The following is a 27142-nucleotide window of genomic DNA, read 5'->3' as shown; positions in this document are numbered from 1 at the left end:
GAGCCATTCTTTGTTCGCAAACTTTCACCTTTGCATAAGCTTCTGGAAAGTGTTGCTGGATTCATTGTTTTTTCTGCCTTTCCAAAAATAGTAAATGAATACAATATGATTTGTTTAAACATAGAAGCTACATTTTTTTTTTTTTCTTTTAAGCTTACATTGCTGGATACATCTCAGGTCCTTGCCTTCCCACACTGAGTGTAGATTGATATATTTTTGCTACTTTTTTTGTAAGTGCATGGATTGTCCGATTTGCAAGAGTATACTTGTGTCAAAATTCTCTACAATTAGCAAAATCAGAGGCCTGGTCTTGTATGGAACCAGTTCTGTTTTGCAAGGCAGTGTTGCTGTTGCTGTTATTTTCAGAAAAGTGTGTCTGGGACCTGTCAAGCTTTTACGTAATGGCAGTAATGTAATTTGTCATCACCTCATTTTCAAAACACCACAGATTTATGGTTTTCTCTGGCTAAATAAAAACTTCATTGTTTCCAGTAGTTTTGTGTACCTGTCAAAGATTTCACTTGGAATGTTGTAAAACTGTGAAATGAAAAAGAATAATGAACCTATATATTAATTTCATAGCATATGATAAATGTTTAGAATTCTGTTGTGGTTTAAGTGTGATCTTTTATGTATATCTTTACAAAGGATTCAAACTATTCACTTTTGCACACAGCAATGTATTTGAAAACAAAATAGGGGAAGTTATTGCAATCTTATGTAATTTCTACCAGAATCAGTGAAAGTATAAGTGAATGACCTTCAACATCCATATGCAGATGTTTTGCTAGTAAAAATAGAAATGCATGGAAAAAATGTTTGGGTGAAATAAGGTAGTTTTCATTTTATGTTTGGGTCATGTTTATCTTTTCATTCTTTTGAGTACATTCACAATGTGAGAATTTAGCGGACTTTGGGAAAGGATCCAAGTATTTGTTTAGCCATGTTACTATCACTCATTTTTTTTTCTCAAGTGGAATGGCACTTATTGCCAGTCTTAACCAAGTTAATCCAGTGCTGTGTCCTCCTTATACAGTAGAGAATTTTCATGTTTTTAGCTATTTTATTTTTGTCGTGTGCCAGAATACACAGAGAGCTGTTTAAAAATATTATTTTCTGAGCTAACTAAAGTAAACTGATTCTTTCTTCAGCTTAAACAAAACAAAACAAAACAAAAAAAGGATTTTTATTTATATTCCCCTTATTTGCTTTTTACTTGCCAGTGCCTGCCTGATACTATTTTTGTCTTTGACTGAGTCATACTTGAGTTTATTCTATGTCTTCTGCTAATGCCCTGCTATTGCTGTAGACAGAGTTATGCATTTAAAATTATTCCATGAATAGAACTTCACAGAAAACTTGTAGCTGTACTGTTTGCTGCTTTAAAGTATTCTCTGTTAATAGCTGTCCAACGTGACTGCTGTTATGGAACAAGTGAGACTGTTCCTGCCCAGTGCCAATATGCTGGTAAATTCCTGCATTCTGATTTTCTACATTCCTCTTACGCAAGCTACACGACTGAAGAACATGTAAGGTAGGAGAGGGAGGAATCCCCATCCAAATCTGTGTGTTTTTTTCTGATCATAAGCCATAGGTTCGCAAGCTGTAGGAAGCATAATTAATATTTAAGTATTTGTAACTAAATAAGATCAGGGATGACTGCTTATGTGCCTTTACCACTCTTATCCATTTATTTTAATATGTTGGAGAGGGGAATTCGGAAGCCATAATCAGCATTTATGCAAAAATGATGTGATAATGGACTTAAGAATCTGTTATAGCACTTTAATTAACGCCAGCATAACAGCAGTTGGCTTCCATGACCTAATGGGCAGAAATTGGCTGCCACTAACGAGCTAGGCAAACATTGTATTTAAGCAGAGCCAGATAGGAGGACTGGTATCTCCTCTCTATCACAGGTACACAGAAGTAGTACCCTGGTCCTGACTTTCAGGTTTCTCCTGACTAAAGCAGCTTTGTTCTGTGTCCAGAAGGTGTAGATGTTATGTTCTCTGCACAGATCATCTGTGGACTGCATGGATGATCAGTGCAATGTAATCTAATACTGTGACACCATCGGAGCTAAGGTGGTAACAAGCAGTGATGGTTTACCATTACGCTGCAGGTGAATCGACCCTGAGGAAGAGTTGCCAACCATCACCCAAAATGCAAAGCTGCTTGCTAGACAGTAAAGTCTTGGAAATCTTTGTCCCAGTCCTTGGGGGTGGAATAAATCATGGCATATAAGGCAGCAGTTGCAGGTGGCGTAGCCAGTTGGGTAACGTGTATGTATTTTGAAAGGCACGATGAGTAAAAGCGTGTATGCTTTAAAATCTGCTTTTTGCTGGGTGAGAACCAGGATAAGCAGCTCTGTGGCTGCACAGCGTTACTGGGAAACAGACTCCGCATATTTCTGCAGGGGATTACGGCCTTACTAGAATCACTAGCCGTATTTACTGGTAGAAACACAGATTTGACATCTTGTGGCCCACGGCTCCACCCGCAGCTGCGGGCGGGCACCTGCAGCGGCAGGCCGGGCGCCGCTCTGCGCGGGGGCACGGGCAGCGCCGCTCCCGTCAGGGGGGTGACGCCAGCGGCCGCGCTTCCCCACGCGGCTCGTCACGCCGGCCCCGCGGCCGTACGACTCCCACACGCCGCCCGCTGCGCGCCGCCGCCGCCTGAGGCAGCCCGCGCCCTCCCTCCTTCCCTCGCCAGGCAAGCAGCAGGACGAGGAGGAGGCAGGAGGCGGCTGAGGCCCGCACCCGCGGCCAGGTGAAGCCCTCCCCGCGGCGGCCGGCGCCGATCCCCGGCGGGGCCGCGGGGCGCCTGCGCGGGGCGGGGCGGGCGCTGCGGTGCGGTGCGGAGCGGAGCGGGGCGGGCACGGTCCCGGTCCCGGTCCTGCCGCCGCCGCCGAGCGGATGAGGACGGCGGGGGCGCAGCCCGCAGCCCCCGGCGCGGCCCGGCGGGGCTCGGGGCACGTCCCGCGGGGAGCCGCCCGCACGCGGTGAAGCTCCGCGGGTGCCTGCGGAGATGTAAGGGGCAGCGCCCGTCTGGCGGCGTGGGGCGGGGAGGGACGGGGGGCGAGCGGGGCGCCGGGAGCGGCCGGGCGGCGGCGGGTGGGGCGCGGGGGCTTTGGCCTGGGTGGGGGCGCGGTGCTTGCACGCGTGGGGGCAGAGGTGAGGCTCCTCGGCCTGCCCGCAGGTTGCAGAAGCACCGTGCAACTTTCACGCGGGGTCATGGCACAAATGCTCGTTTTCACGTTTATGTTTCCCTGAAGACGGAACTGTCCCCTAGCAATTTTATTTTTTTCCTTACAAATGGTGCTCTGTTAGACAAGCCGGTATGCTTAAACCACCGAAAGGACAACCTTTATGGGTTACGTTTAATGGAACGGCTTCCCTGTTTTGCAAGTAGTCATTGTATATCTCGCTGCCGCATATAATGACAGGGCGATGCTAATAGGACAGCCCCACCTTCTGGTTAATCCGTCAGTGAAATCATACTTGTTGACCTAAGAGTTTTTCTGCAAATACCAGACGATGCACGTTGTGAGCGCAAGTGCAAGTCTGAATTGAATTATTTTCCTGATCTATCTGTTTATTTATTGGCTGGGGGAGAGTGGCAAGACAATGTCCTTTTTTGGAAACCTTTGTGTGTAACATCAGTATCATTTTATCATGTACCCCTATTTCAGCAGAACAGATTGTTATTGTTAGCCTCTGATGTCTTCACTCATCATTGTGATTTTTATTTTTTTTTGGGGGGTAGCCTAAAGTGTGGACTTAAATAGCTTAATAAATATAAGTCTTTACTTTTATTTCCTTCAAAAAGGGAGGGGGGATGCGGAACCAAGAAACACTCTTAGCGTGGATATTGGAAGGGTAGACTGTGAAGAGGTACCTCATCACAGAGGGGCAGTGCTCAAGCTTAAACCTCCATCACAAATTGTCCTCTAAATGAATGCTTTAGGATCGAAAAATGCTGACCTGCTTTGGTAGCTGTGGTGGGTGTGCTCTGCTCCTGTACGTGCCCTGAGTCTAGCTGAGGCTTGTGAGCCACAGCAGGCCTCCGGTGACTGCTCCTTGGGCCGGACAGCTCGTTAGCAGCAGGGCAGAGCTTGATCCCGTGAGATCTCTCATGGGAAGTAAGGAAGCGCATCAGGGTCTAGCAAACAACCTGATAAGGGATCTGAACTTGACTACAAGTCAACCACTTTGACTAATAAATACGTTGCCTCATCTCTTCCTTCCCTGTAATCAGAGGAGGAGTCATCTTGACACCCTTCCTCTGTTATCTGCAGAGTGTGGGCGAAGCCTGGCGCTGCCCCTCTCCCCTGTTGTGTACATGCTGTGCACCTGCCGTGTGTGCGATGCAGGCCCCCGTGGTCAGGCCTCCCCTCCGATCACATCCACGCCCTGTGGTGTGGTAAGGAGGTGATTAAGCCCTAAGGAGAGGGGGGATTGCACAACCTGGATCATAAATAAATGGGCAAAAGGCTTGAGTCCTGCAAAATTACTGATCACAAGATGATGGTCTTGCAATCCTATAAATACTGATCCCAAACAAGAGCTCAGCTCTCCAGAGAAAGCAGCAAGCTGCAGCCTCCTGCGTGCTCAGCTTGGGTACCTCAGGGCGGTGTGCATCCTAGGGCTGGGGCTGTGAGGAACAAGCTTGTCCGTGGGCAAACAGGGAGTAGGGTGAGTAATTCACTCCAGGGGGTTCTTTGGAAGCACGCGTGACTGGTTTCAGACACCCTCAGGACTCTGCAGTAAGACCTGGGTGAACCTTGCCATTCACCTATCTTTAAGTAACTTGTTTCTGTTGTAGCAAATTCCTGTAGATCATTGTGTTAATTGACTAATACTTAGATGCTGATTAAGTACTGTTAAAATTCATATAATTTGTGTTATCTGTTATAAAGCTGTGTTATAAATCCTTAATTGCTGCTTCGTTAGAGTTGTGTAAATCTAATTCTGCAGCAGTAGTAAACAGTTAAAAGCAATCAGCTGATTCTTATTACAGTTAAGTTTACCCTTCTTGGAAGCATCCTTTCCAAAATTATGCATGAGAAGCTACAGTTTGAAAGGAGAAACCTGAGAGAAAGCTTTTTGAAGTCCTCTTGGCTGATGGAGGCAAGTTGCTATTTCACCTCATGTTTAGGTGTTAGCCCAGAGAAGACTTGCACGTGCTCAGAGAGTTGGCAGCATCCCGTCTCACAAGACTTTGCGGCCTTTAAACATGGTGATGCTCTGCTGAACGCATCTGGGACCTGCCTGTTTTTTGTGTATTGGCGTACATTAATTGAAACTTTTCTTTGATTTCCAGTATCTGAGAGCTCATTGCTCTGAAGAGGTTTCTCCTATGGTATGAATTGCTAATGTTTGAAAGACCTGAGTGCGGCTCAAGTCGCTCTGGCACTGGAGTGATGACTGCAGTAACTGAAGTATTTAAACTCCTTAAGGAACTTACGGAGGAAGTCAGGTTTCTTGGAATGAGCGTGAGTGCTGAACAAGGCAGCTGCCTGTGGGAGTGCTTAGGAGGGATTTGTAATGGCAGTGTATCTCTGGGTATGCTTTCAAGCCCTGCCACTATCCACAGCTTAACTGCCCAATATCCTGTGCTAAGCATCAAGAAGATTATGAGCAGTTCGATGCATGCCTGGATACACAGGCATTTCAGCGTGGTTTACATTTGGAAATAGAGTTTTGTAACATTTAAATGTAGAAAGACTGAAAGTTGGGAGGGAGGAGGGGAGCACCCAGATATACTTCCTTTTTTATTTTATTTTTTTGCAATAGCTACAGAGATGAAAGTTACAAAACTGTCATCCTAAAAGCTTAATACACTAAAAGATACATATAAGTATTTTTCTACACTTTTTCACCCTTTTTTTTTTTTAAAGGCAATTTATGAGAAACAGGGTGTCCACTGTTGTGTATACTGGAGGGAGGCAATGCTGTTTTAATTGTTTCATGTATAATTCATGACCTAAATAGTACAAATCAAGGTTTTGAAAATGAGAGTGGTTGCTGAGAGATTTTATGGATTTTGATGTGATTGTATTTGTGCTTAGTGTTGAGCAGAATTATCTTAAAGAGCTGGAAGTGCATTTCAGTATATAAATCTGCAACATGGAGGCATCGGTTGATTTTTGTTGTTTGTTTTGTCGTTTGTTCTTCTCTTCATCTGGATTAAAAGGCTTGATGGTTTGCTCTGACTCAGCAGGTGAACTATAACAAGCATAGATTTTTGGATTATGTCTTCATAGGCCCTATGTTAGCCATCCTGACAGTGTAAGCCAAAGGGTAAGTCACTGGGTTAGGTGCTGGCAAGCGCCTCTGCGGTTTAACACTCTGTCATTGAAGCATTGCCAAGAAATCAGGAATATTACTGGGGTTTCCAGTTCATGTTCAGTATGTGGCAAAGGGAAATGCTTAGTTTCTGCTATGATAGTCCTTCCCCTCACGGCTATTTTTGCTGCCCCCATCTCCCCCCGTCCCCATACCATTCACCTTCTGCCTGATGAAAGGGTTATATTATCTGTGTGAGAAGCAGCTGACTTTGGCAATATTTCTGTCAACTCAAATCACGCAAGTTCTGAATGTGATACTCTTGAGCATGACGTTGGCAGGTTTGTCATGTCTTGAGGAGTACAATTATGGTGCATTGGTAACTTTCTAGGAGCTTCTTTCCAGGCAAGAAATGAAATGCAGTTTTCTTATTTTATTTTTTTCTGCTGAAAGACTTTGTGTATTGGTGTGAGTTGCTGTTCCTGTGTTTTTTGTTGTTGTTGTTTGTTTTTAAGGGAATGACTTAGATATTTACAGCTTTCCAGGCAGCTCGTATCAGACTTGTTTTTACAGTTAAGTGTGGTGGTGGCAATAGGCTGGATGACATAGTTGGCAGGTTGCTGTACAGGGCTTTGGTGCTGCAGTCTTCTGTGAAGCTTTATATGTGTTGTTTTGAATATCTGAGTATATACTGCAATTTATGTAGTTATGTCGAAAAGTAAGCGTTGTGCAATAATACAGCAGTGAGTGAACTAATCAGCTGACTTTATTTTCTACTATAAATATAGGAAAGGGTACAAGGAAAAGGCAGTAGCTGATTTTTAAGAGCACTTTTTAATTCAAAATTGTGTTTAAACAGACTTTTTCAGTGTCTTGTAAAGAATGATTTCAATCCATAGAGTTTCTGAGGCTCTGGGGTGTGTGAAATGCTGACTATCAAAAGCCTGTTTGCTTCTCGTTTAGTCTGCGCTGGGACGGTGGAGGGTGGCACATATCTGAGAGGTAAAGCAGCCTTTTTCAGAGCCTACCCATGTTTGCAGTCATCTGATCTTGTGGCAGGTCTTAGCTGAGTTGTAACTTCCCAAGTTCTTGCTGCCTGGCATCTACAAAGTTTTAAATCATTACATCATTTCTTCATATCTACTGTATTTATTTTTTTAAATTTATTGTTACTTGACACAATTCTGTCCTCTGAATTGTTTCCTGTCTCTTTCACATAAATATAAGTATTCTTGATACTGCAACATTTAGAAAGATTTTGTTCAGCTACTTGCTTCCACTGTCTGAGAAACATACTTGTTACAGTTCCCCCCCCCCCCCCCCCCTTTTTTTTTCTTCTAAACAGTTCAAATCAGTAACTCCATAATGAGCATAAATGAAGACTGAGCTCTGGTTTTGAAAATACTTGGGATGCGCCTAGCTTTGAATACAAAGCAAAATGCAGAAATATATATAGAGATGAACGGTCCTGAAGACTCATATCAACATAGAGAAACTGAATCTTTGTTTTGTGTCCTGGTGGATATGATTGTATCATTGTAGCATGTATCATGCTAAAATGTTTTTTATTGGTTTTGTTTGGTTGTTTTTTTGAGATTTTGTGCTGCAAAGTCCTACTATTAACTAGGGTTAATTTCAGAGGTCTTTGGCTATCTTAAGGAGTCTCTATTTTATTTATTTATTTTTGTTTTGGTTTTGTTTGTTTGTTTTTTTTTTTCATGAAAAAAAAGATATTTTAATGTTTTCAATCACATTTATTCTTGCATGACCAGCATTTTCCATATTAAAATCTTTTGGTCAGTTAAAGCATATGAATATAGCTTATGTAAAATCAAAATGTCTTCCAGCTTCAGTAGCAGACAGATTAACTTATTTTCTTTCAGAGAGAGTCCTACTAGCAGGACTTCAGCACAAAAGCTTTGGGGCTTTTTCAGTCTCCGTGGGGTTCCAGGCATCAGCTTCATCTGGCACGGCCCGTACGTGCCGCTTGTAAGCACATCTATGTTTGTGGCAGAGTTGTTTTTCCTCGTCTGACTGCTACTGCTGCTCACTTTGCTTACCGTTAGCTTGCTAGATTTGTCTTCCATGGCAGTTGTTTGAAAGCATATTTGGGGAAGAATTTTCCATTGCAGAAAAATGGTCATGATGGCAAGACAGTCCAGTATAATACCCCAAAATATATATTTAAAATGTATGTATCAAAAAACTTCAAGTTTCAGTGACAAAGCAGAGTGGGGGGGAATCCAAATCATGAAATCAGAGTTGCTGTTATTTAAAAATAAACATTTTGAGCCTCAGATGTGAGGTTACTGTGTTGAATATATGAGAAATTTTCAGATATGATGCTAGGAAAATGCTAATAAACCTGCTCAGCACTGACATGCTGTAATGGTTATACCAATGTGACTATGCTTTTTTTTCTTAATGTGATTACAATTTAGGGTAAAGATTGGAGTTTGCTTTTATTTATTTTCTTAATGCCCATTAGTGATTAATGGGAGATAAAAGAGAAAACAATATACAGCAAATGTACTTAATTGCAAGTTTGGTGCAGCTGAGGCATACACATTACTGCATTGAGTATAATCTGATTTCTTCAATTTTATTTAAAAATGGCTGTTCACAACATGTAGAAATTCTGCCTGGGTGGTTTACAATTAAATAAGGCATGTATTTACTTTCTCCTGAAATACATGTCAGTTTAAGTATCAGAATCTCAAAGATACAAGTAAAGCTCTGTGATAGTGTATATGAAGTATTAGGTTAGCAGCTATTACTTTTTTTGAATCCCTCTTTCCATTATGAGGTAGATGGTGCAAAGTAAAGTTGATGATTTAGGTGGCTTTCTAATGTGGTATGCCATTCCTGGTATTTGTGTGAAAATGAAAAAGTATCCTCTGAGAAAAAACAAACAAGGAGAGTGGGACAGGCATACATCTGATTTTAGCAAGGGAATTTCTTAATTATTATTATTTTTAAAATCAGATGGCATTCTAGGTGCTTCTTCCCCTAAAATAGTGGTTTTAGGATCATGAAAGCACGTGACTCCCTAAGATGGGAAAGAGCCAGGTTTGACTGTACATCAGATATGGATAGGTGAGACCAAGGAAAGAGCTGGTGTCCCTAAAGAAGGGTTTGGACAACAAACATCACAACTACTTGATGCGTGTCTTGGGGGGGGTCACAGGGTCACAGTCAGGAGGAAATGTCAATCCTGGCAGGCAGCAAAGAAAAGCCCAAACCTACAAGTTTCTTCATCCACACAGATAGAACTGGCATTGAGGCTGCTGATCACCAATCCAGGTTGGTGATACCTGGATTCTGTGACCTGGGCCATCATCCCTTTTATGTTTTCTTGCAAAAGTCCTGAGGCCAGGTATTCTGTGCTAGCGGTATGGTATTATTATTCAACATCAAGAGCATAGTACAAGAATTATTAATTCCTCTTTCCCTCTCTGCACAGGTTACTACCTAGCTTGTGTCAGTAAAATTTCCTTTGAATCCTGTTGCAATTTCTGGCAGAACTGTTGCTGTCGTGGAGAGGCAGAGCATCTTGGTGTTTATCTAATGTGTAAGTCGACTTAGTGCTCAGGAAGATGGTGTCCTTATGAGTCCCTGCAGTCTAGCAGGCTTTTCCAGTAATGCCTAATAGACACCCCTGGGTGTGACATATGAACAAAATGGTGCCTGTTATTTCTTTAGCCATTGTTTTGAGCAAAATACAATAGCTTTGTAATAGTGCTGGTTATTTTTTCTAGTAGCTTTGTGGTTATATATCCCAGAAGTAGGAATGCAGGCTCCACATTACTCTGTTACATTTCAGCACATTCTGAAGCTTATGAGAAGGGTAAATACTGGGTCTGCCCTTTAGCTTAAGCCTTGCCCATGAGTCTCTTAGGGCTGAAGAGACGGATCCCCAGCAAAGGTGAGTTGGTGGCTCAGTGACAGAGAATTTACCTGGGAAGTTGGCAAAAGCATGCCACATAAGACATGTCTTTACTTTTGGGGGAGAAAGGATGAGGTGAAAATTATGTGCGACCTCCTGCAGTCTGTTTCATTTGTTAGTGTTGATAGCGTTGTTACAGTAAGTGCAGCTTCTGATTTGGAAACTGACTTGTCTGAAGAAATCTCCTACAAGGATTTTGCCTCTTTGCACTGTCCACGTGGGAGACCAGAGGGTATGATGTTCCACAGACAGTATGAAATGACTGAGGGAGATTCCACAGAATCCAGCATATATCAACTTGAAATTTAACTAGTCAACACCTTCTACTCCCATCTGTTTCCCTTCAATTTAAGGCTTGATTTTTGTTTTTATTGTTTTGTTTTCTTCAGGTGCTCTTCTAAATGCTTAATAACAGTTGCTAATTTACGTTCTACTCTGCTCTGTCCTGGCAGATTAGTGTCACTAGCTGTGTTTAAAAAATGTTTAAATTGAGTTCCATGCACCTTCTGTCTTTACCTCTTTACCTTTTTAGCAATACTTTACTCAAATTCAGCATAATATTTTTTTATGTGATCTCATATATTCTACATTAGTGGAAAGTCAAAGAGAGAGTTAGCTACTTTACTATGTATATATGTTCCACCACAGTCCTCTGGATTGCTGATATATGTGTTCTTTTTCTCCCTGCATGGTTGTTTTTTTTTTTTTTTTTTTTTTTTTTTTTTTTTCCAGGGGTTCTCATACTTTCTTACCTGCTTGTCTTTTTCCCCTTGTCCTGGAGTATTTGTACATTGTGTTTACTGAAACACTTCGTGTCAAATTTAGAATCGAACAAATTAAGACCTTGTAGTTCAAGATAGTTCACCTCCGTAGCTGGCTCTGCTTGTAAAGCAGTTCAGTACACTATACTATGTAGAAACTATTGGCACTGGCAGACTGTTCATCATCTGTCTGACAGCAGGTCAAGGCTGCTAGCTAAACAGCACTTGGCTACTTGAACTCAGGAATCTAATATTTTCCCCCCAGTAAGACCAGCAGCCTGATTCAAATAATCCAGACTTTCTAATTTGTCAAATTGTCTGCTTTGAGGCGGACACAGTTATTATCCTGTAACTATTCATTTTCTTTAGATGAAGTCAAGGTAGTTTACACTTGAAGGGTACTTGGTCAAATCTAGAACACCTGTTAGCCTGAGTCAGGCTGCAATTCTTTTAAAAATCTCAGCAATTGCTTCCTGGCTGTTGGAAAAATATTCTGTCTTCAGGTAAGTCTGGAAATAAGCTTGCTTCATTCTTCATCTGCTTTAGGCTTTTAGCAGTTGCCAAATTGAATTTACCAGTAATCAAAAACTGGTTATTATATATATTGAACAAATATATTTGTTAAGTCTTTTGTTAGGTCAAATATTTTTGGTAAGTCTTACAAATTTCTCTGTGGGGTCTGTTTCTTATCTGCATTTCGCAACTGCACTTCCTATATCTCTGGACAACTTCTGTCTTAAAGCTAACCACTGTGCCCTTTGAAAACACTTTTTTTTTTTGGTTGCGTTTTTTTTTTTTTTTTCCTTTTTTTTTTTTTTTCAGTAGAGTATTTGTTATTCATAATAGATCTGAAATGGAAGTACTGAGGTTCAGTTAATGGTCCTGTAGACCGCAACCTGAATTGCTTGGAGGCACCATTTGAGGAAACAGTGTACCCTGAGGACACTATGTCCTTAAAAGGATAGGAAAATTGTGTCCTTAGCACGATATGGGTTCTGTCCAAGAAATGTATTCAGGTCTTGCTTAAATAAGAACACCAAACGCTCCATATTTTTTGCAGTGCCTCTGCTCCTAGTTATCCTATAGATGCATGAAATGGCAGTCAGAAATAAGCATGTTGTTGTATCACAACAATATCAAGGAGGTTTAAAAACGGGCATGTACTGACTTTCAGGAGGAGCTTTGTTGACTGAGTTGTGGACATGAAAATATTGGCTGTAAAATCACTGATACCAATTCCTGTTTTATTGTAATCAGGCTCTGAGCTTGGTAGGGCTGAATTACAATGTGGAACCACACTCCATGCTTACACTGCAATGCTTTATTTTGAAAGCTGTGTCATAGACTGAAGAGAGGAAAAGCTCGTGCCAGCGCAGAGAAGTGTGATCAATGAGGATTAACTTATTTAATCTTTCTAGTGTAGAGATGCTCAATATGGTGGTAACACTTCATCATTAAAGAGCAATAGATACTGATAACATGTAACTGTTTAATGTCTTCCAGGTTATCAGAGATGGTGATTTGAAGAATCAAGTTTCCGATATGAACAAAGTAAAATTATCATCTGAAAAAAGGTAAATTTAAAACCATACTGACTTCTCAACATCAAGCCATTTGAGATTTGTGAAGACATTTGTTATTAGTAATATAAGTAAAATACTCATTATGTGTCCCTGATGAGAGTGAAGATTTATGTCCTGAAAAACTGAGGGAGTTGATACTGATTAGCATAAAGTAGCCTGATTTTTAAGAAATAACTTTTTACACTTGAATTTTGTCTGCATTTAATCTCAGACATGTCCATATGTAACTTCATATACGTTCAATTTCATTGAAAGAAATGTCAGTTAATTTAATAATTTCATGCAGATACAGGTAAAACATACAAATGATTACTACTGAATGAATTAAAGGACAAGTTTACAAAACTGCACAGGAAGTCATGGAATTTGTCACAAGATGTATTTAATTCTCCAACAACCCTACGACTCAGCATACCATTAGGACACACAACAGTGAAATTACAGAAGATTTCAAGAGTTGTTTGTTATTTTCATGATAGCTTATTTTAACAAATACTTGAAAAACCTATGCAATTAACTATAGAAGGCAATAACCCTGTTAAACATCTGGAAGCTTAAAATACTTTTTTATTTTTATAAATTTTTCTGTGTATAAAATGTATAAATCTGTAAAAAAAAAAAAGTGTATATATATTTTAAAAAAATGTTTTATTCTTTTGAGCCAGCACAATTTGAACCACCTAGTTTCACCAAACTATCTGATAATTAAAAAAAAAAACTCAGTGAAGCATAATAGGGTATTTTGGCTTCAATCTTATTTCTCTGAAATACCAATTCTTAATGAAACTTGTAAATGAAAGTATGCAAATCATTGCAATGAAGCTGTCTTTGGTTACTTAGTTTCTGTTTAGCAGGCTTTGAGGACAGGTTGGACATGTGTCTGTCAGGAAGTTCAAATGTGGCCTTGATTCATCTCTGAGGAGGAGAACAGTTTTGATGACCTTGTGAAGTTAGAGTTAAGGAGTTAAAGCTCCATAGCTATGCTTATTGTAATTAGAGATAGTGGAAACACCACGTAAGCCTCAGTGACTACAGAGTTCTCTTACGAGAAAGCTTTACAACGGGTGAGGTGAAAATGCTTTTCTTGTTAAAAAGAAGGGTTCTGTACACTGTGGGAAAAGAAGTCTTACATGAAAGGCAGGCTGCAGTGTTCAGAGTATTCATGTGAGGTTCTGCAATGTCAGCAATTTAAGAGGAAATTTAGCTTGACAGGACACTGCTTTTATTGTGCTGTTTGGATTACTTCTTTGTTTTAGCTGGCTGTTGAATTAAAAGCACTGAATTCTGTGGTACTTCTTTGTTTTTGAGAGCTGTCTTCTAGATATGGATCCTGGGTTTTTTATTTGACAAGACGTGTATTTGCATTACAGATATCAGAAAAGAGTTCCAGCCCAAACTGGAGTTGCACTTGATTCATAGGTCAAATGGGTTGTCACGGTGATGCTATGAGCAGGAGCAGAATCAGGCAGCCTAGCTGACATAATTTGTGTCCTACAGCCTTTTTAATTTACAGTGCAGATACTGAAATCTGTCACAGTGTTATGTACCACTATGTATATCAGCGTAGAATATAATAAAAGTGTAATTCCTTGTTTTAAGGAGAAAATTAAACTAAGAAAATTAAGCTAAGAAATTTCAGTTAAGAAAATAGCTTAGAAGAAGAAATTGTGACTTTGATTTATATTTGAGCATAGACACTGGGCAGGTATCATTTCAAGAACATTTTACTGTGTGATCTGAGGGTTTGAAGTTGATTTGGCTATATTTCTGTTGGAAGAATTCTTGCAAGACCAATAGCCTAAAATAATTTTAAAGATAACAGTTTAACTGCTGTGGTGAGCGCTGGTTGCTCTTAATAGAACTTCTGGCCCCAGGAGGAGATTACACCCCTGAACTGTTGGGCTTAAATTGTTATACCAGAGTGTGGGGGGATTATTTACCCTTCCTCTGCGGGGGGTGGGGGTGGGGGTGGGGATTATTTACCCTTCCTAAACCCCTTAAAGCTTTTAGTAAGTGTGAAGAGATTATGCTAGATGTTAACTGTCTCTACATGGCATATAACTTCCACGTGCCAGTGTTCCTTTCTGGAGTTTGCTGGCCAGAGGAGTCAAAATTGGATGTGATTTGAAGCATTAATTTCTTTAAAGAAGTTTTTTGTTTAGAAAAACTTGTATTCCCTATTCCTTTGTTTGTTTTTAAGGAACATTGTTGTTGTTGTCCTTGTTTGTTTCCTACTTTTAAACTACATTTATGTCATTCTGAGACCGATGATATACCTAAATGGAAATACTCCCTCCCTAGTCCCTACCATATATGTATGTATGCATATATCTCACGTATATGCATGTATAAAGCAGCAGCTCTGCTACAGAGTGGCTTCTTTGTGGGTTGCCTCGACTATTATTTTTGCTATGGGGCAGGTAAAGTTAATGGCCTTTGGAAGTCTGTGACCATATTGACAGAGCTTGTGTATTTCATTACAGTTTGGGACTTATTTTGGAGTATTTCAAGTTCAGTGAAAAATGGAGAAGTAGAAACAAACAGAACAAAGTTTAAGCAGATAAATAATTGTAGCTCTATTATTACTATTCAGCCTGGTATTGAATGGTGAGAAGGAACTGGAGGTGATTTCTTTAGTAGATTAAAACATAGCATTTGAGCAAGTCAGATTTATTTGAGATCAAAAATACTTTTAAACCAAAGTCGAGCAAATGACTGAGAAAATGATACACTTCTCAATATAAAGTTACTTTGATTGAAGCTCTGTAAGTATTATTGCCATTTCTTACTACTGGTGTTAATAATTTATAAGTACCATGTATAATCTGAAGTTGTTTTTTGGTTATGCATTTCACTTTTCCACACTGACATCAAAATAATAGTTGTGGAAGCAGTTCCCTCTGCAACTGCTATATCAGTTTGCTTTCACAGTGGTGTCACCTTTGCCATCAGGTACCTTTTTTCCTTGACTTCAACGTTTATGCCCACGTGTAAACTAATTCTTTTAACAGTTAGCTGTGGGAGGTGTTTTCCAAGACATAAAATACAAATGAAGATGTAATAATTCTGCATTGTTTTAAACAAAACTGACAGTATTTATAAGGTTAATGTTATATATGTCAGTTTTATTGCAGATAGTCAGAAGAGTATGTGTCTTAAATTAATTATTGTTGATTATTGCAGGATTCTAATGATACAGAAGTGAAAAGTCAATGTAGTTTAACCTTGGAAGTCATTTCCTCCATTTAATTATATGACCATAATTCAAATGTTAAACATTTGTCTAAAAATGACTTTCTTGTAAGAACATGAATCTGAAAACTGTTGTAAGTAATTGTTATGCCCTAAAACTGAAGAGTAAATAAAACAATTCTAGACTGACTTTATTTTGAGCACTCTAAATATTTACATGAATGCTGTCTCCGTAATCTACCTATAAATATAAATACTTGCTTTGAAATAGTTTCTTACATTAAAGTAGATTTTCAAGGCAAGTATGTGATGACAAGCCAAGACACTGTTTGTGTTCAGGATGAATCCAAACTCTGTTGATACATTTGGAGATTTTTTTTGAAGTTTTATACTCAAAATTGTGATCTTTTTCTTTAGCTGATGAGTGTCGGCTTTCTTACTTTGTGAATGATTATCTTTTCCTTCGCTTCTTAAAGACCGGTCTGTATGACAAACAGTCTTTGGGACTACAAGAAGTAGCCTATTTTTCTGGAATAGTTGGTTTGATACATTAACCTGGCACTTGACTATATTCAACAGAAGTTACTCAAATTGACATTGATAAGCATCTATCTGTATTTAACTTTCTGCAACCAATTTACCTCTTCACACTTTGCTCTTGGAGATGATATTTAAATACAATTGGTTTGCTGAAATGTAGGCTTAGCAAAATTGTTGCCAGAACAATTAATGTTTGATTTCATGCTTTATGTGGGTAGAAAAATGAAGGTAAAAATTCTTTCTTTTTAGTGTTTCTACCAATTCTCGGACTATGTCTCTGCTGTCACAGCTGGAGAAGATCAATTTGGACTCTGTATTAGGAGAAGCAGATAATGCCAGATATGTTACCTCAAAGATTCTTCATCTGGTTCAGAGTCAGGGTAAATACCTGTTTTTTGTTTGTAGTAGTTTTCCTTTTCAGCCTTCCTCATTCTGTTTACTATTTGCTGGACTTTCTTTTTTTCTTTTTTTTTTTTTTTTTCCTGTTTGCAAAACAAAACTTTATTTTTTTTTCTACTTGCTAAACTTTTTTATCCATCTGTTTCTGTCATGGGTTGTTGAAATGCTTAAGGCCATGTTTAAAGTTACCTGGTATAATATTGGTTACACCAAATCCATTTCATATTGTCAATACAATATATTTTTTTGGAATTTATATCATAAATTACAGCATGTATTATATTATAGTCAATTTGGGTAATAATTCACAGTGTAAGAACAGCTGATGTGATACTGTCATATTTGGTACGTTGTAAAATATTTAACTGCTGCAGCGGTATTGATATTCAGTTAATACAGAAGGAGGTTTACTTTGTTTGATAAAAGGTACTTTGAACAGTATTCATATGAAGAATAATCTATTTACTGTTAAAAAGGCTTATGTTTAATTTCACTGCTGGGCTTATGTTTCATTTCACTGCTGCTCATAGGTGACCTATTTCCGTGGTAGACTGATCCACTGAAGATTTATATATGTGATTCCATGAATTAGCCTCATAAGTATATGGAGTTACAGTTGCTTTTGCTCTGCTTCTTCCCCTCTCTTCCAAATGTTGTTTATTTCTAGCCCCTTTCAGGCTATCTTTGCTTCTCAGGCTATCTCAAAAGTCACTTTCAATCTAAAGACAAAAGTGTTTAGTGATATAATACCAATATGGAAGATTTTTTTTTTTTTAAATATCTTTCATTAAAAGAAAAATGGCCTTCTTTTTCTTATTGGCAGAAAAAACCCGGAAGGAGATGACATCTAAGGGTTCCACTGGAATAGAAGTTATCTTGTCAACCCTAGAGGTAAAACCTAATCTTTCTCCTTGTGTGTATACTGCAAGTTTTCCTATCATCACTGGGCTTTGTATTTTTAAATATTTTGTTATTCTAGCTCTTCTCTAAAACTGGAGTTTGTCAAAGGACTATCTAATGATTAGATAGGGTCTTTAAGTATCATAAAGGATTTAATTATTTCTCTCTCTTATTTTTTCAAATATTCCATATTCCTAAGAACTAGATTTTAATTAGTTCTGTGGTTAGTTGAGGCTGCATGGTGTGATGGTTAGCTGGAAAATAACATCTTAAGTTCTGTTTGACTTTAGTGACATTTAAATATCTAAAACACAATATTAGACTTCTAAATTAATCAAATATATTTTTATTGCAGAATACAAGAGATCCTCAAACTATTCTAAATATATTAAATATTCTCATTGAATTAGTCTCAATTGGTAAGTGTTCATTAAGATAGTAGTTTATCATTATATTCTTGTATTCTTCTGTAGACTTGTTTTATTTATTTATTTTTCACTGAAGGTTGCTAAAGCTGTCTTTATATGCATTTTACACTTCGAGAGAACCAAAAGAACATAAAGACTGAAGTGACTTTTTAAATAATCATGCGCATATATTTTATGTTGCTGTAAGTCTAAGTTCAGCATGTTTTTCTTCACATTTGAAGAAAATATTGCTATCAATATTGCTATTTAAAGTCTTCCTTTATGTTAACTATAGCTTAGATATTTAATTGCTCTTTGGTTATGAAGATATCAATTGTGTATTAAATTTCTAGGTGGTGGTCGGAGAGCAAGTGTCTTGGTCACTAAAGGAGGGACACAGATCTTGTTGCAGCTGCTTTTGAATGCCAACAGAGAGTCTCCCCCAAATGAAGAATTAATGGTGCTTCTTCATACACTTCTTGCAAAAATTGGCCCAAAAGGTGATGATAATGAACTTGTGTAATATGGCTTAATACTTTGCAGTTTTATAATTAAAGTTCAAGGAAATTTTATTGCTGAATAAACATCCATGTGCTCAGAATTAGTAGAGGAGAAGAAAAGGAGGAGTAGAGGCAAGGAAAACATGGTAAATATATATTTAATATGCAATATAAATTATATTTAATATAAATAAATATGCAAAGTTAACATATCACTTGTAGGAATTCACAGTTTATTTAACTTCAGTTTTTTAATGATAATTTCAAAACTGATTTGATTGATCTTGCATTTCTTTGATGTCAGACAAAAAGATTGGCATGAAGGCAAGAATTAATGGTGCCCTGAACATATCATTGAATTTAGTGAAGCAGAATTTGCAGAACCACAGGCTAATTTTACCATGCCTTCAAGTATTACGAGTTTATTCAACCAACTGTAAGTATTGGTTTAATACTTTTCTTTTGCTTATAATATATATATGTTTTACATATATGTAGATGCTATATTTTTTAACCACATCTTTGTTTAATGTTAAATGCTTAAAGTTACTATGGTTACCAGATAATTTGATTTTTATATTGTCAAATTGCTTGAGTCTAATAAAAGCTGTGAAATTTGTGTACTTCTTGTGTATCTTTTGGTTTTTGTTCAGTGCACATATGGTTGGCATTCTTTAATACATTTGAATGTGTAGAATTTGGGTGCACATCATTTGCATAAATGCTGGTGCTGTATGACCTAAATGAGAAATGCTAACATTGTGCTTGCAAAAGCACTTCAAATGAAATAATTACTCTTTATTACGCATGCTCATGTTTTTTTTTTTTCTTTTTACTATATTTTTATTTTAATTCATGATTGCAAATTTAAAACTTAGTTCTCACAGGAAATATTTACTTTTTTGTTTAACAGTCCCTTAGTGAAGTGTCCTACTGTTGGATGAAAACTCTTCCATAAAAGCCTAGTTCATTGTTTGTACAAGTAGTAGGAAGTTGCTGAAAACAGCAGGATTCTTACTGAACCTATCGTTCGTTAATTGCGCTGAATTTTTTTCCACTGAACTCAAAATGGCCATTCAACCTTTTAAATAAACGTATGAAGATGAAAGTGTAACCACATTTTTCAGAGAGAATTGATTTGATGACCTGTAAGATTGTTTTCAGATTATTCGCGTGAGAATTTTTAACGTTCCAGTACTTTATGTGGAAGCTTTATTTCTGTTGAGCTGTGTGATAATGAGGTAAAATGCTTTTAAATGGGAGAAGATAATACAGATGTTCATACAGGTTAACTTTCGTGAGCCTGAAAATGGAACATCGAACTGAATCTCTAATTTGTGTTATGCTTAGATCACTTCTGTCTTTCTGTATTTCCGACTCCTTACAAACATAAAAAGTAGTAGTTTATTTCATGTTGATATGTTGTATTACTTAAAATTTGTTTACATTTGCTACCAGAATAGAGTCCTCATTTTCATTAGCTTTTAGTGTTTGTAATAGTTCCACTAATGATGAAATTGCAGCTTGGGTACAAGTGTTGAATTGTACTCACATGGCACTTATGATGTTGAACTAAGTTGCTAAGTTGCTCTGTTAGTACTTTTCTAGGACTGTATATTTGTAAGCTCAGTTTGGAATTGAATTCCGGTGCCTGTATAAACCATGCACCATGCATTTTGTGAGCAACACAAAATTAGCACCATTTCTCTTAATTTGTACCCTTCTCACTGGATTACTCTTTTTTTTTTTTTTTTTTTTTTTTTTTTTTTTCTGAGAAAACGTAGCTCAAGAAGGGTTAGATGGAGTAATACTGTTTGGCATTTCTTAATTTTACAGCAAACGCTTAGCTTGCAAATGCTGGCTGATAGACCTGTCTGTCCGGATAATGAAGGGTAACAGCAAGTCATAGAACCTGGTAGACCCAAAAATTTAGAAACCATGCCGTTTTGATTAAATCATGAGCTTTACAAAAGTATAAATCCTTTTTATGATACATATCAGTAACGAAGCAGAAGCATGCACAGGAACTAGTGTGTTAATTTTATCTGTAAAGTAGTACGTAATATTTTTTTTCTTTTGCAAGTTTTATCAGGACTTGCTTATTACACTGATTATAGGAAGAGTAGTGTCTGCTTGTCATTCTTTGTCTTAAAGCATATGCATTTGATACTTGAGAATGCACTTTCCTGGATTTTAGTTTGTGTATTGATTTTATTTTGCCTTTCTTATTATATTATCTTTTTTTTTTTTTTTTTTTTTTTTTTTTAAATATGTTTGTTTCACTCTTCCAGCTGTAAATGCAGTGTCCTTGGGAAAGAATGGAGTAGTAGAACTGATGTTTAAGATCATTGGCCCTTTTAGTAAAAAGAACACTAGCCTTATGAAGTAAGTAATGTCTTTTTAATACAGTATATGGAAAAAAAAAACCTGTATATGTTTTTCAAAACTTTTTATGAAAAAGAATATTAGAGAAATCAAATGTAACTAGCATTTGAAAGTTAAGGTGAAGGGAGGTGGGAAGAAGAACTACAGATACGACTGTTTTAGAGTAACACAAAATATCAGAATATGCAGTTATAGTCTAGGTAAAAGAATATAAATGTTATTTTTTGCCTCTAATATTTCTGCATGGAAACTGTACAGTGACTATGCCCAAATCAGGACAATCCCATCATTTTTCTGTCTGTTGAATTGGTTCCCAGATGAAGAGTGACATTATCTGGTGTTGGTTTTTTTTGTTTGTTTGTTTTTGGTAATAGAATTTTCTTTGTGTTCCACTTGAAAGCAATTATCAACTCTGAGACAATAGAATAGGAAGCTCCAGCTATCTAGTGGACTACTGTGTAAAATAAATAACATTTCACTGAGAACCTTAAAAGTGGAGTCTTTAGATTTTTTTTTTCTTTCCAAGGGTGTTTTCCCCCCCCCCCCCCCCCGGCCCCCCCCCCGGTTTTGTTCTGTTTTGTTTTTTAGAGAGCTTAGGGTTAAAATGAGTAAGTGGATCTTCCTGGAGATAGCAATTTATTTACATAACTGCCAACCTTTTTGAAGTGCATACTTGTGGGGAAACTGCTTTTTAAATCTGCTTAACAAAATAATAAAAACAAGTTTTTAATATTTGAACTTTACTACAAACAAAATAATGTTATCTAAATCTGGTACTCATGGTTGTTGTAGTGTCTCTATTAAAAAATAAAAATAAAAAAGCCCTGCCCCTTCAAGCCCCAGCTAAAATTAAACACATGAACTTACTATTCCATGATGTGAGTAATCTTGATATCCTTGTTTATGGTCTGAGATCAGATGTGTGAAGTCTATCCTTACAAAGCGGGTAAAAATAAATATATATGTTTTCTAGCTGTACATCTTGAATTAGTTCAGACAAAACCTTGTGTGCAAAATAACTTGTGTGATCTTGTATTGCAGTGCAGATTGATGAGCATTACATCTCTGTATTTATACACTGCAAGTTTTGACCTAAAGTTCTCTAAAAAGTGTCCTTTATTTTACAGAAGTACTTGCTCTGCTGCAAACATAAAAACATGGGTGTCAGAAATACCTCATCCATTGAATATAGTTCATAAACATTGCGTTGTCACACAGTTTTTTTTGCAAAGACTGTAAGTTTGTATAGCCATTATGTTGATGTTTTTAAATTTCACCACCAGATTTCAGATATAGAAGAGATGCATGATATTTTAATAAAACCATTTTTTTAAAGCCAAAGCTGTGATACAGCACAACCAGGAAAACATTTAGGTAGATGCTAAAGAAATCTGTTAGCTGTATTTTTTATTTTATTTTTTTTACAATGTTGTAGATGAAGTTCACTAGTTGTTTGTTGTTTGACTTTTCTTGTTATATTGACAGGGTTGCTTTAGACACACTTGCTGCATTGCTAAAATCAAGTAAGTGTTTAACTACAAGAAACTGTTTGTCTAGCTGACAAAAATATATATGTGTGTGTATAAATATATAGATGTTTGTGTATATAGATAGAGAAAAAGAGTAGATCTTAAGTCTGTGGCCAAAACAGAACCAGGGCTAGGATAAGGTTACAGTTTTATCAGTCTCTGGTACATCAGTTTTTGAATGGTACGTATATATATTTAATAATCAGTTACTGTCTCTTCAGTTCTGCTGCAGAAAGGCTGCACAGCTTCTGCAGAACTGGTCTGGAACCAAGGTGGTTTTACAGTCACGTACCTCAGCCCTGCAGTCATGGATACCTGTAGCTTTTCTCCAATGCATCTTCTTCATACACATATCTGAAAATATCTGTTGGATGTCAGGGGAAAATACGGGGTTTTTCAGATACCTTGCTGATGAATTAGGTCTTGGGTCGTAAAGACAAATCTGTCTGTGATGACCATGAAGTGGAACCAGGGGTAAGAAAACAATGGTCTGTTCCCAGATGTTGGTTGATGGGAGCAGACCCTGGCAAACGTCTTCTCTGTTGATTTTGCACCAGAATTATAACTGGCAAGGGATTAAAAAATCATTCTCTCTAAAAACTACAGCATTCCTAGTAGTTCTAGTGGAGTTGAATAAGAACGTAGTCATGATTAGATTTGCAGACAACTATTTCAGGTGTGACAGGAAAGTTCTGAAACACTTCTTAGAGTGCTGTTTTCTCAGGTTTGATCAGAGTGACACTTGGTCTTGTGGGTTTTTGTATTTACTAATTTGGGGGGTTTCTCCTTAGGAAATCCAGGGAAAGAAGTATTTATGAATTATTGCTGGTATTATGTTCTGTGAATTTGCAGTCAAATTTTAGTGTTGGGAAGAGAAAGTAAACGTTGAAAAGGTGTTTATTTGAAACAAGAGGTCTTGTGCGTTTATTTTGAGATAATTCTTATTCAGTCCTGAGGGGTCTGACATTGTAACTTCCTACACTTCATGTAAGTAAATCTTTTCATAAAAACAATAAGTTCTGGTGTGTAGTTTTGGCATCCCGATTACCCAATAAGTGGGTAACATTTAGGGATCAAGAATTTTCACTTGATAAATGTGAGAGTTGCCGTAATACCATAAGGATTACAAATAGTAAGAAATTTTTTTCAGCACTTGTGTTTACACAGTGTTTCGATATTGATAGATAGGCTTCATATAAGCTGTTTTTTTAATTTGCTAGCTTATAGTACCTTACAATTACCTTTAAGTGTAACACACACTGTTCTTCTGTTAAACTGTGAAAATGATGTGCAATGTTATTCTGAAGAACAAAGTATAGAGTACTGAACTTGGTCATTTGGTCTCTTTTAATGGGAGTAATATTTCCTGTGCTTGTTATCTTTAAGATGAGACTTATTCTTACAATTTTATATAGGAGTTTTGTTCGGCAGAAGACAATTATGCGAATGCAATGCAAAATAAATTAGACGCAAATAATATTGCTATTTAATAAATTATTGAAAAAAAAAACACAAATGATGTGTTTTAAAATTGTGTAGCATATATACACTTGCCACTTACTGGTGTCTATTATATGCATTATTTTTATTGCATGCATTTAGTTTAAAAAAGAAAAAAAAGGAGGGAGAAGATAATTTTTTCTAGTACTCATTTTTCTAAACTAATTTATGTTTAAATTGGGATTTTAACTGAAAAAAAAATTGAAAATTTTATTATTTATTAGTCGTATATAACAAGACTCCTTGTCTTGGAGCAATAATGACTGAACATATAGGTTCGTTTTAACAAGGTAGAAATACCTGAGGAAATTCTGCTAATGATTTCCATGTTGATTCAAAATATTTTGCCTATTACACATTGTGTTATTGATATGTTTGATCTAAGTTCATTCTCTTTGTAACTATACTTCCTGACTGCAATAAGGAGTTAAGTTAAATGTGCAGCAATCTCCTTGTACAGCTGATGTATATATGTGTGGCTTTGAATGACTTAGTTAAAATTTTGGCAATACTGACAAACACAGAGAAAATAGGGCTTCTAAGGAATGTCTAGATAATATGGGAACATACTTACTAGCATTTTTTTATGATTAGGTTGATGTAAAACACTGCCAAGTGTGTCTGAAATAATACTTTAAATGCAATAGTTCAATAATTTGTGTAACAATAATAATTTATAATAAATATGAAACTAATACTGAAATAATTGGGCAATTTTTGATTTGCTTTCTTATTACTTTTTTTTTAATAAAGAAACAAATGCCAGGAGAGCAGTAGACAGAGGATATGTGCATGTGCTTTTAACAATTTATGTTGATTGGCACCGTCATGATAGTCGACACAGATATATGCTGATACGTAAAGGAGTTTTACAGTGCATTAAAAGTGTTACAAACATCAAATTGGGAAGAAAAGCATTCATTGATGCGAATGGGATGAAAATTCTTTACAACACTTCACAAGTAAGTTTCTCTCTTTTTCTTATTGTTCAGTTTGTTTCTTTAAAAACACTTTCTCACCTCAAATTTATCATAATTTTTAATGATATTAATGATCATTCCTGATTGTGGGAGTAAGGGTTATTTTCTTAACTTACTTAAAGCAGTAGGAACGGGTGCAAGAGAAGATTCCTATTTACTTTTACTCGGCTATGACTACTTATGGGAGGGTGGTTTGATTTTTTTTTTTAAAGCCTTCTCTTTGAAGTCTGGGTTTTAAAAAGGTGAATTTAAGGGCAGACGGCAGAAGTTCTTCTAGCCTTCAGAGGAGGCTTCTGTTTTCAAATTTCAAAATTTATTTCATATCAAATATTTTAGCCATTAGCGAATTTTAGGAATCTATAACAACAAATGCAGTTTGACTACTAGTTTGAGAGATGCTTTTCTCTTGTCTTTGTTATTTTTCTGTTAATAGGAGTGCCTTGCAGTAAGAACTCTTGATCCCCTTGTCAACACATCCAGCCTAATAATGAGAAAATGTTTTCCTAAAAATCGTCTTCCTTTACCAACTATTAAAAGTGCTTTTCATTTCCAACTCCCAGTTATTCCTGCCAGTGGTCCTGTGGCTCAACTGTACAATTTGCCTCCTGATGGTATGGTAATTTCAACATGTTTTTCCTTTGAGTATGTCTAATACACTGTACGTAAGGTGGAATCAATTGCAGGTGTTTTCTTCTCCACTAAAACCTAGACCCCAATGAGATTTTCAACAGATAGCAAAGGGTCTGTAGCTGTTAGTGTGGAGCACCAGTTTCTAATACTAAGTTCTAGCTGATGACAATTTTGTCTATACATACGTGGTTATGTTTCTGGAGTTATAATATATAAAAAAAATAAAAAGAGGAACTAAATATGACCAACCTCTAAAATGGTAGTCATACTCTGAATTGTAAAGCATAGTCTGTACATATTTATCTGCAGACTTACATGGGCTCTCTTTTAAGCTCATCACACGTATTGTCTGTGTGAAGTGTAATATCTACATCCTGTTTTATAGAAATACACATTCCTTAATTTTTTTTCTGTTACTCTGAATAACTGGATGTACAGAATTTAGGTTAACATGTACCAATTGAAGTGTTGTTTTTAATCCTTTGTGATTCTTCCTTCATTTGCATGATGAGTAGATTCTTCTACATTCTTGGACTCTTGCAGCATCTTAGGTATCACTTATCTGCAGACTATAGTAGGAAATAGATTCACCCCATTGTGAATGCCTCTCGTTATTTTTGCATAATTAATGTTTAGTGCATTTTCAGATACAGGGAAACAGTTTAGTATCTGGGTAAACAAATAATGGCATTACTGTGAGGAAGTTACTCCAAAGTAAAGAGATGAAGTCTGATGTTTTAATACCTCATGCAAAGCATGTTCTGAAAAAAAAAAAGTGATAACTATGAAAAAAGACACATCTCTTCAGGGTTTATTTAGGACAGACTCAAACTGCAGGTGTCTGGAGATTTTTTTACTTTCAGAGTAGAAAAACAATTTATAACGGTGCTCTAAAATCCACAGAAGTAACATCTCCACTTAATGTAATGTTACATACACATAATACTTTTCTTGAAACTCCCTGTTCTGTTGAAGTAGGCTATATATTTTTTCTTTGTGTGTTTGAAATCTGTAAACAAAGAATTGAAAAAACCTGGAGAAATAAGATACATAGGATTTTTATTTTTTAAGAAAAACTTCAGTAATGAAGGAGATACAGAATGTTGGGGGTGATAAAGTTCTGAGTTTATTAAAACTATAATTTTGTATAGTCAGTATTGTAAAAGCAATACATAATAAAACATTATTAAATCAGTATAATTTCTAAATTGTGATTCTGTAATCTTCTAAGTGAGCCTTTTTACTGACAGTTGGTAAATTTCCTGCAGGGTTTTGTGCAGAGCTCTGGTTTTGTGCTGAGCTTGTTATGCTGAGATGTTCTTGGCACCTCTATACTGTAAAGTATTTCTAAAGGCCGTTCTGCATATTTTTTTTTTTTTTGGAGGTGCTTTTTTTTTTTTTTTATTTTGCTTTGTTTCAGCCAGAGATCTTTGTTCTGTCTTAAACTGGATAGAAATATAATAAATTGATTCTGCGGTATTGTGAAACAAACTTTTAATTACTACGAGATTTAAAAAATAAAAATAAAAAAAAATGGGGTTTAACAGGACTTACAACAAGTTGGTTTCTACATTTTTTTCAAGTGTTAAGTAGAAAGAAA

At 36.9% G+C, this 27142-nt stretch overlaps 1 protein-coding gene across 5 annotated transcripts in view; it reads left to right on the top strand.

The window, feature by feature from the left end:
- AGTPBP1 (ATP/GTP binding protein 1) overlaps positions 1 to 27142 on the top strand; it is a 70324-nt gene that overhangs the window by 2457 nt on the left and 40725 nt on the right. The window contains exons 1-12 of one of the 5 annotated variants that reach the window (XM_035309333.1): positions 2864 to 3032; positions 9754 to 9861; positions 12501 to 12571; positions 16562 to 16692; positions 17535 to 17602; positions 17967 to 18030; positions 18372 to 18518; positions 18823 to 18954; positions 20810 to 20903; positions 22389 to 22426; positions 24686 to 24894; positions 25346 to 25523. In XM_035309333.1, the coding sequence (XP_035165224.1) occupies positions 12540 to 12571; positions 16562 to 16692; positions 17535 to 17602; positions 17967 to 18030; positions 18372 to 18518; positions 18823 to 18954; positions 20810 to 20903; positions 22389 to 22426; positions 24686 to 24894; positions 25346 to 25523 (1093 nt within the window). In that variant the 5' untranslated portion in view covers positions 2864 to 3032; positions 9754 to 9861; positions 12501 to 12539. Of the gene's footprint in view, positions 1 to 2860; positions 3033 to 6676; positions 6696 to 9753; positions 9862 to 12500; positions 12572 to 16561; positions 16693 to 17534; positions 17603 to 17966; positions 18031 to 18371; positions 18519 to 18822; positions 18955 to 20809; positions 20904 to 22388; positions 22427 to 24685; positions 24895 to 25345; positions 25524 to 27142 lie in introns of those variants that run through there. The other 4 variants (XM_035309332.1, XM_035309334.1, XM_035309335.1 and 1 more) reach the window with 4 other exon arrangements.

Source organism: Oxyura jamaicensis, chromosome Z (assembly GCF_011077185.1).
Source record: "Oxyura jamaicensis isolate SHBP4307 breed ruddy duck chromosome Z, BPBGC_Ojam_1.0, whole genome shotgun sequence".
NCBI lineage: Eukaryota > Metazoa > Chordata > Aves > Anseriformes > Anatidae > Oxyura > Oxyura jamaicensis.
The sequence above is the reverse complement of the archived record's forward strand: the minus strand, read 5'-3'. Positions and strand labels throughout refer to the sequence as shown.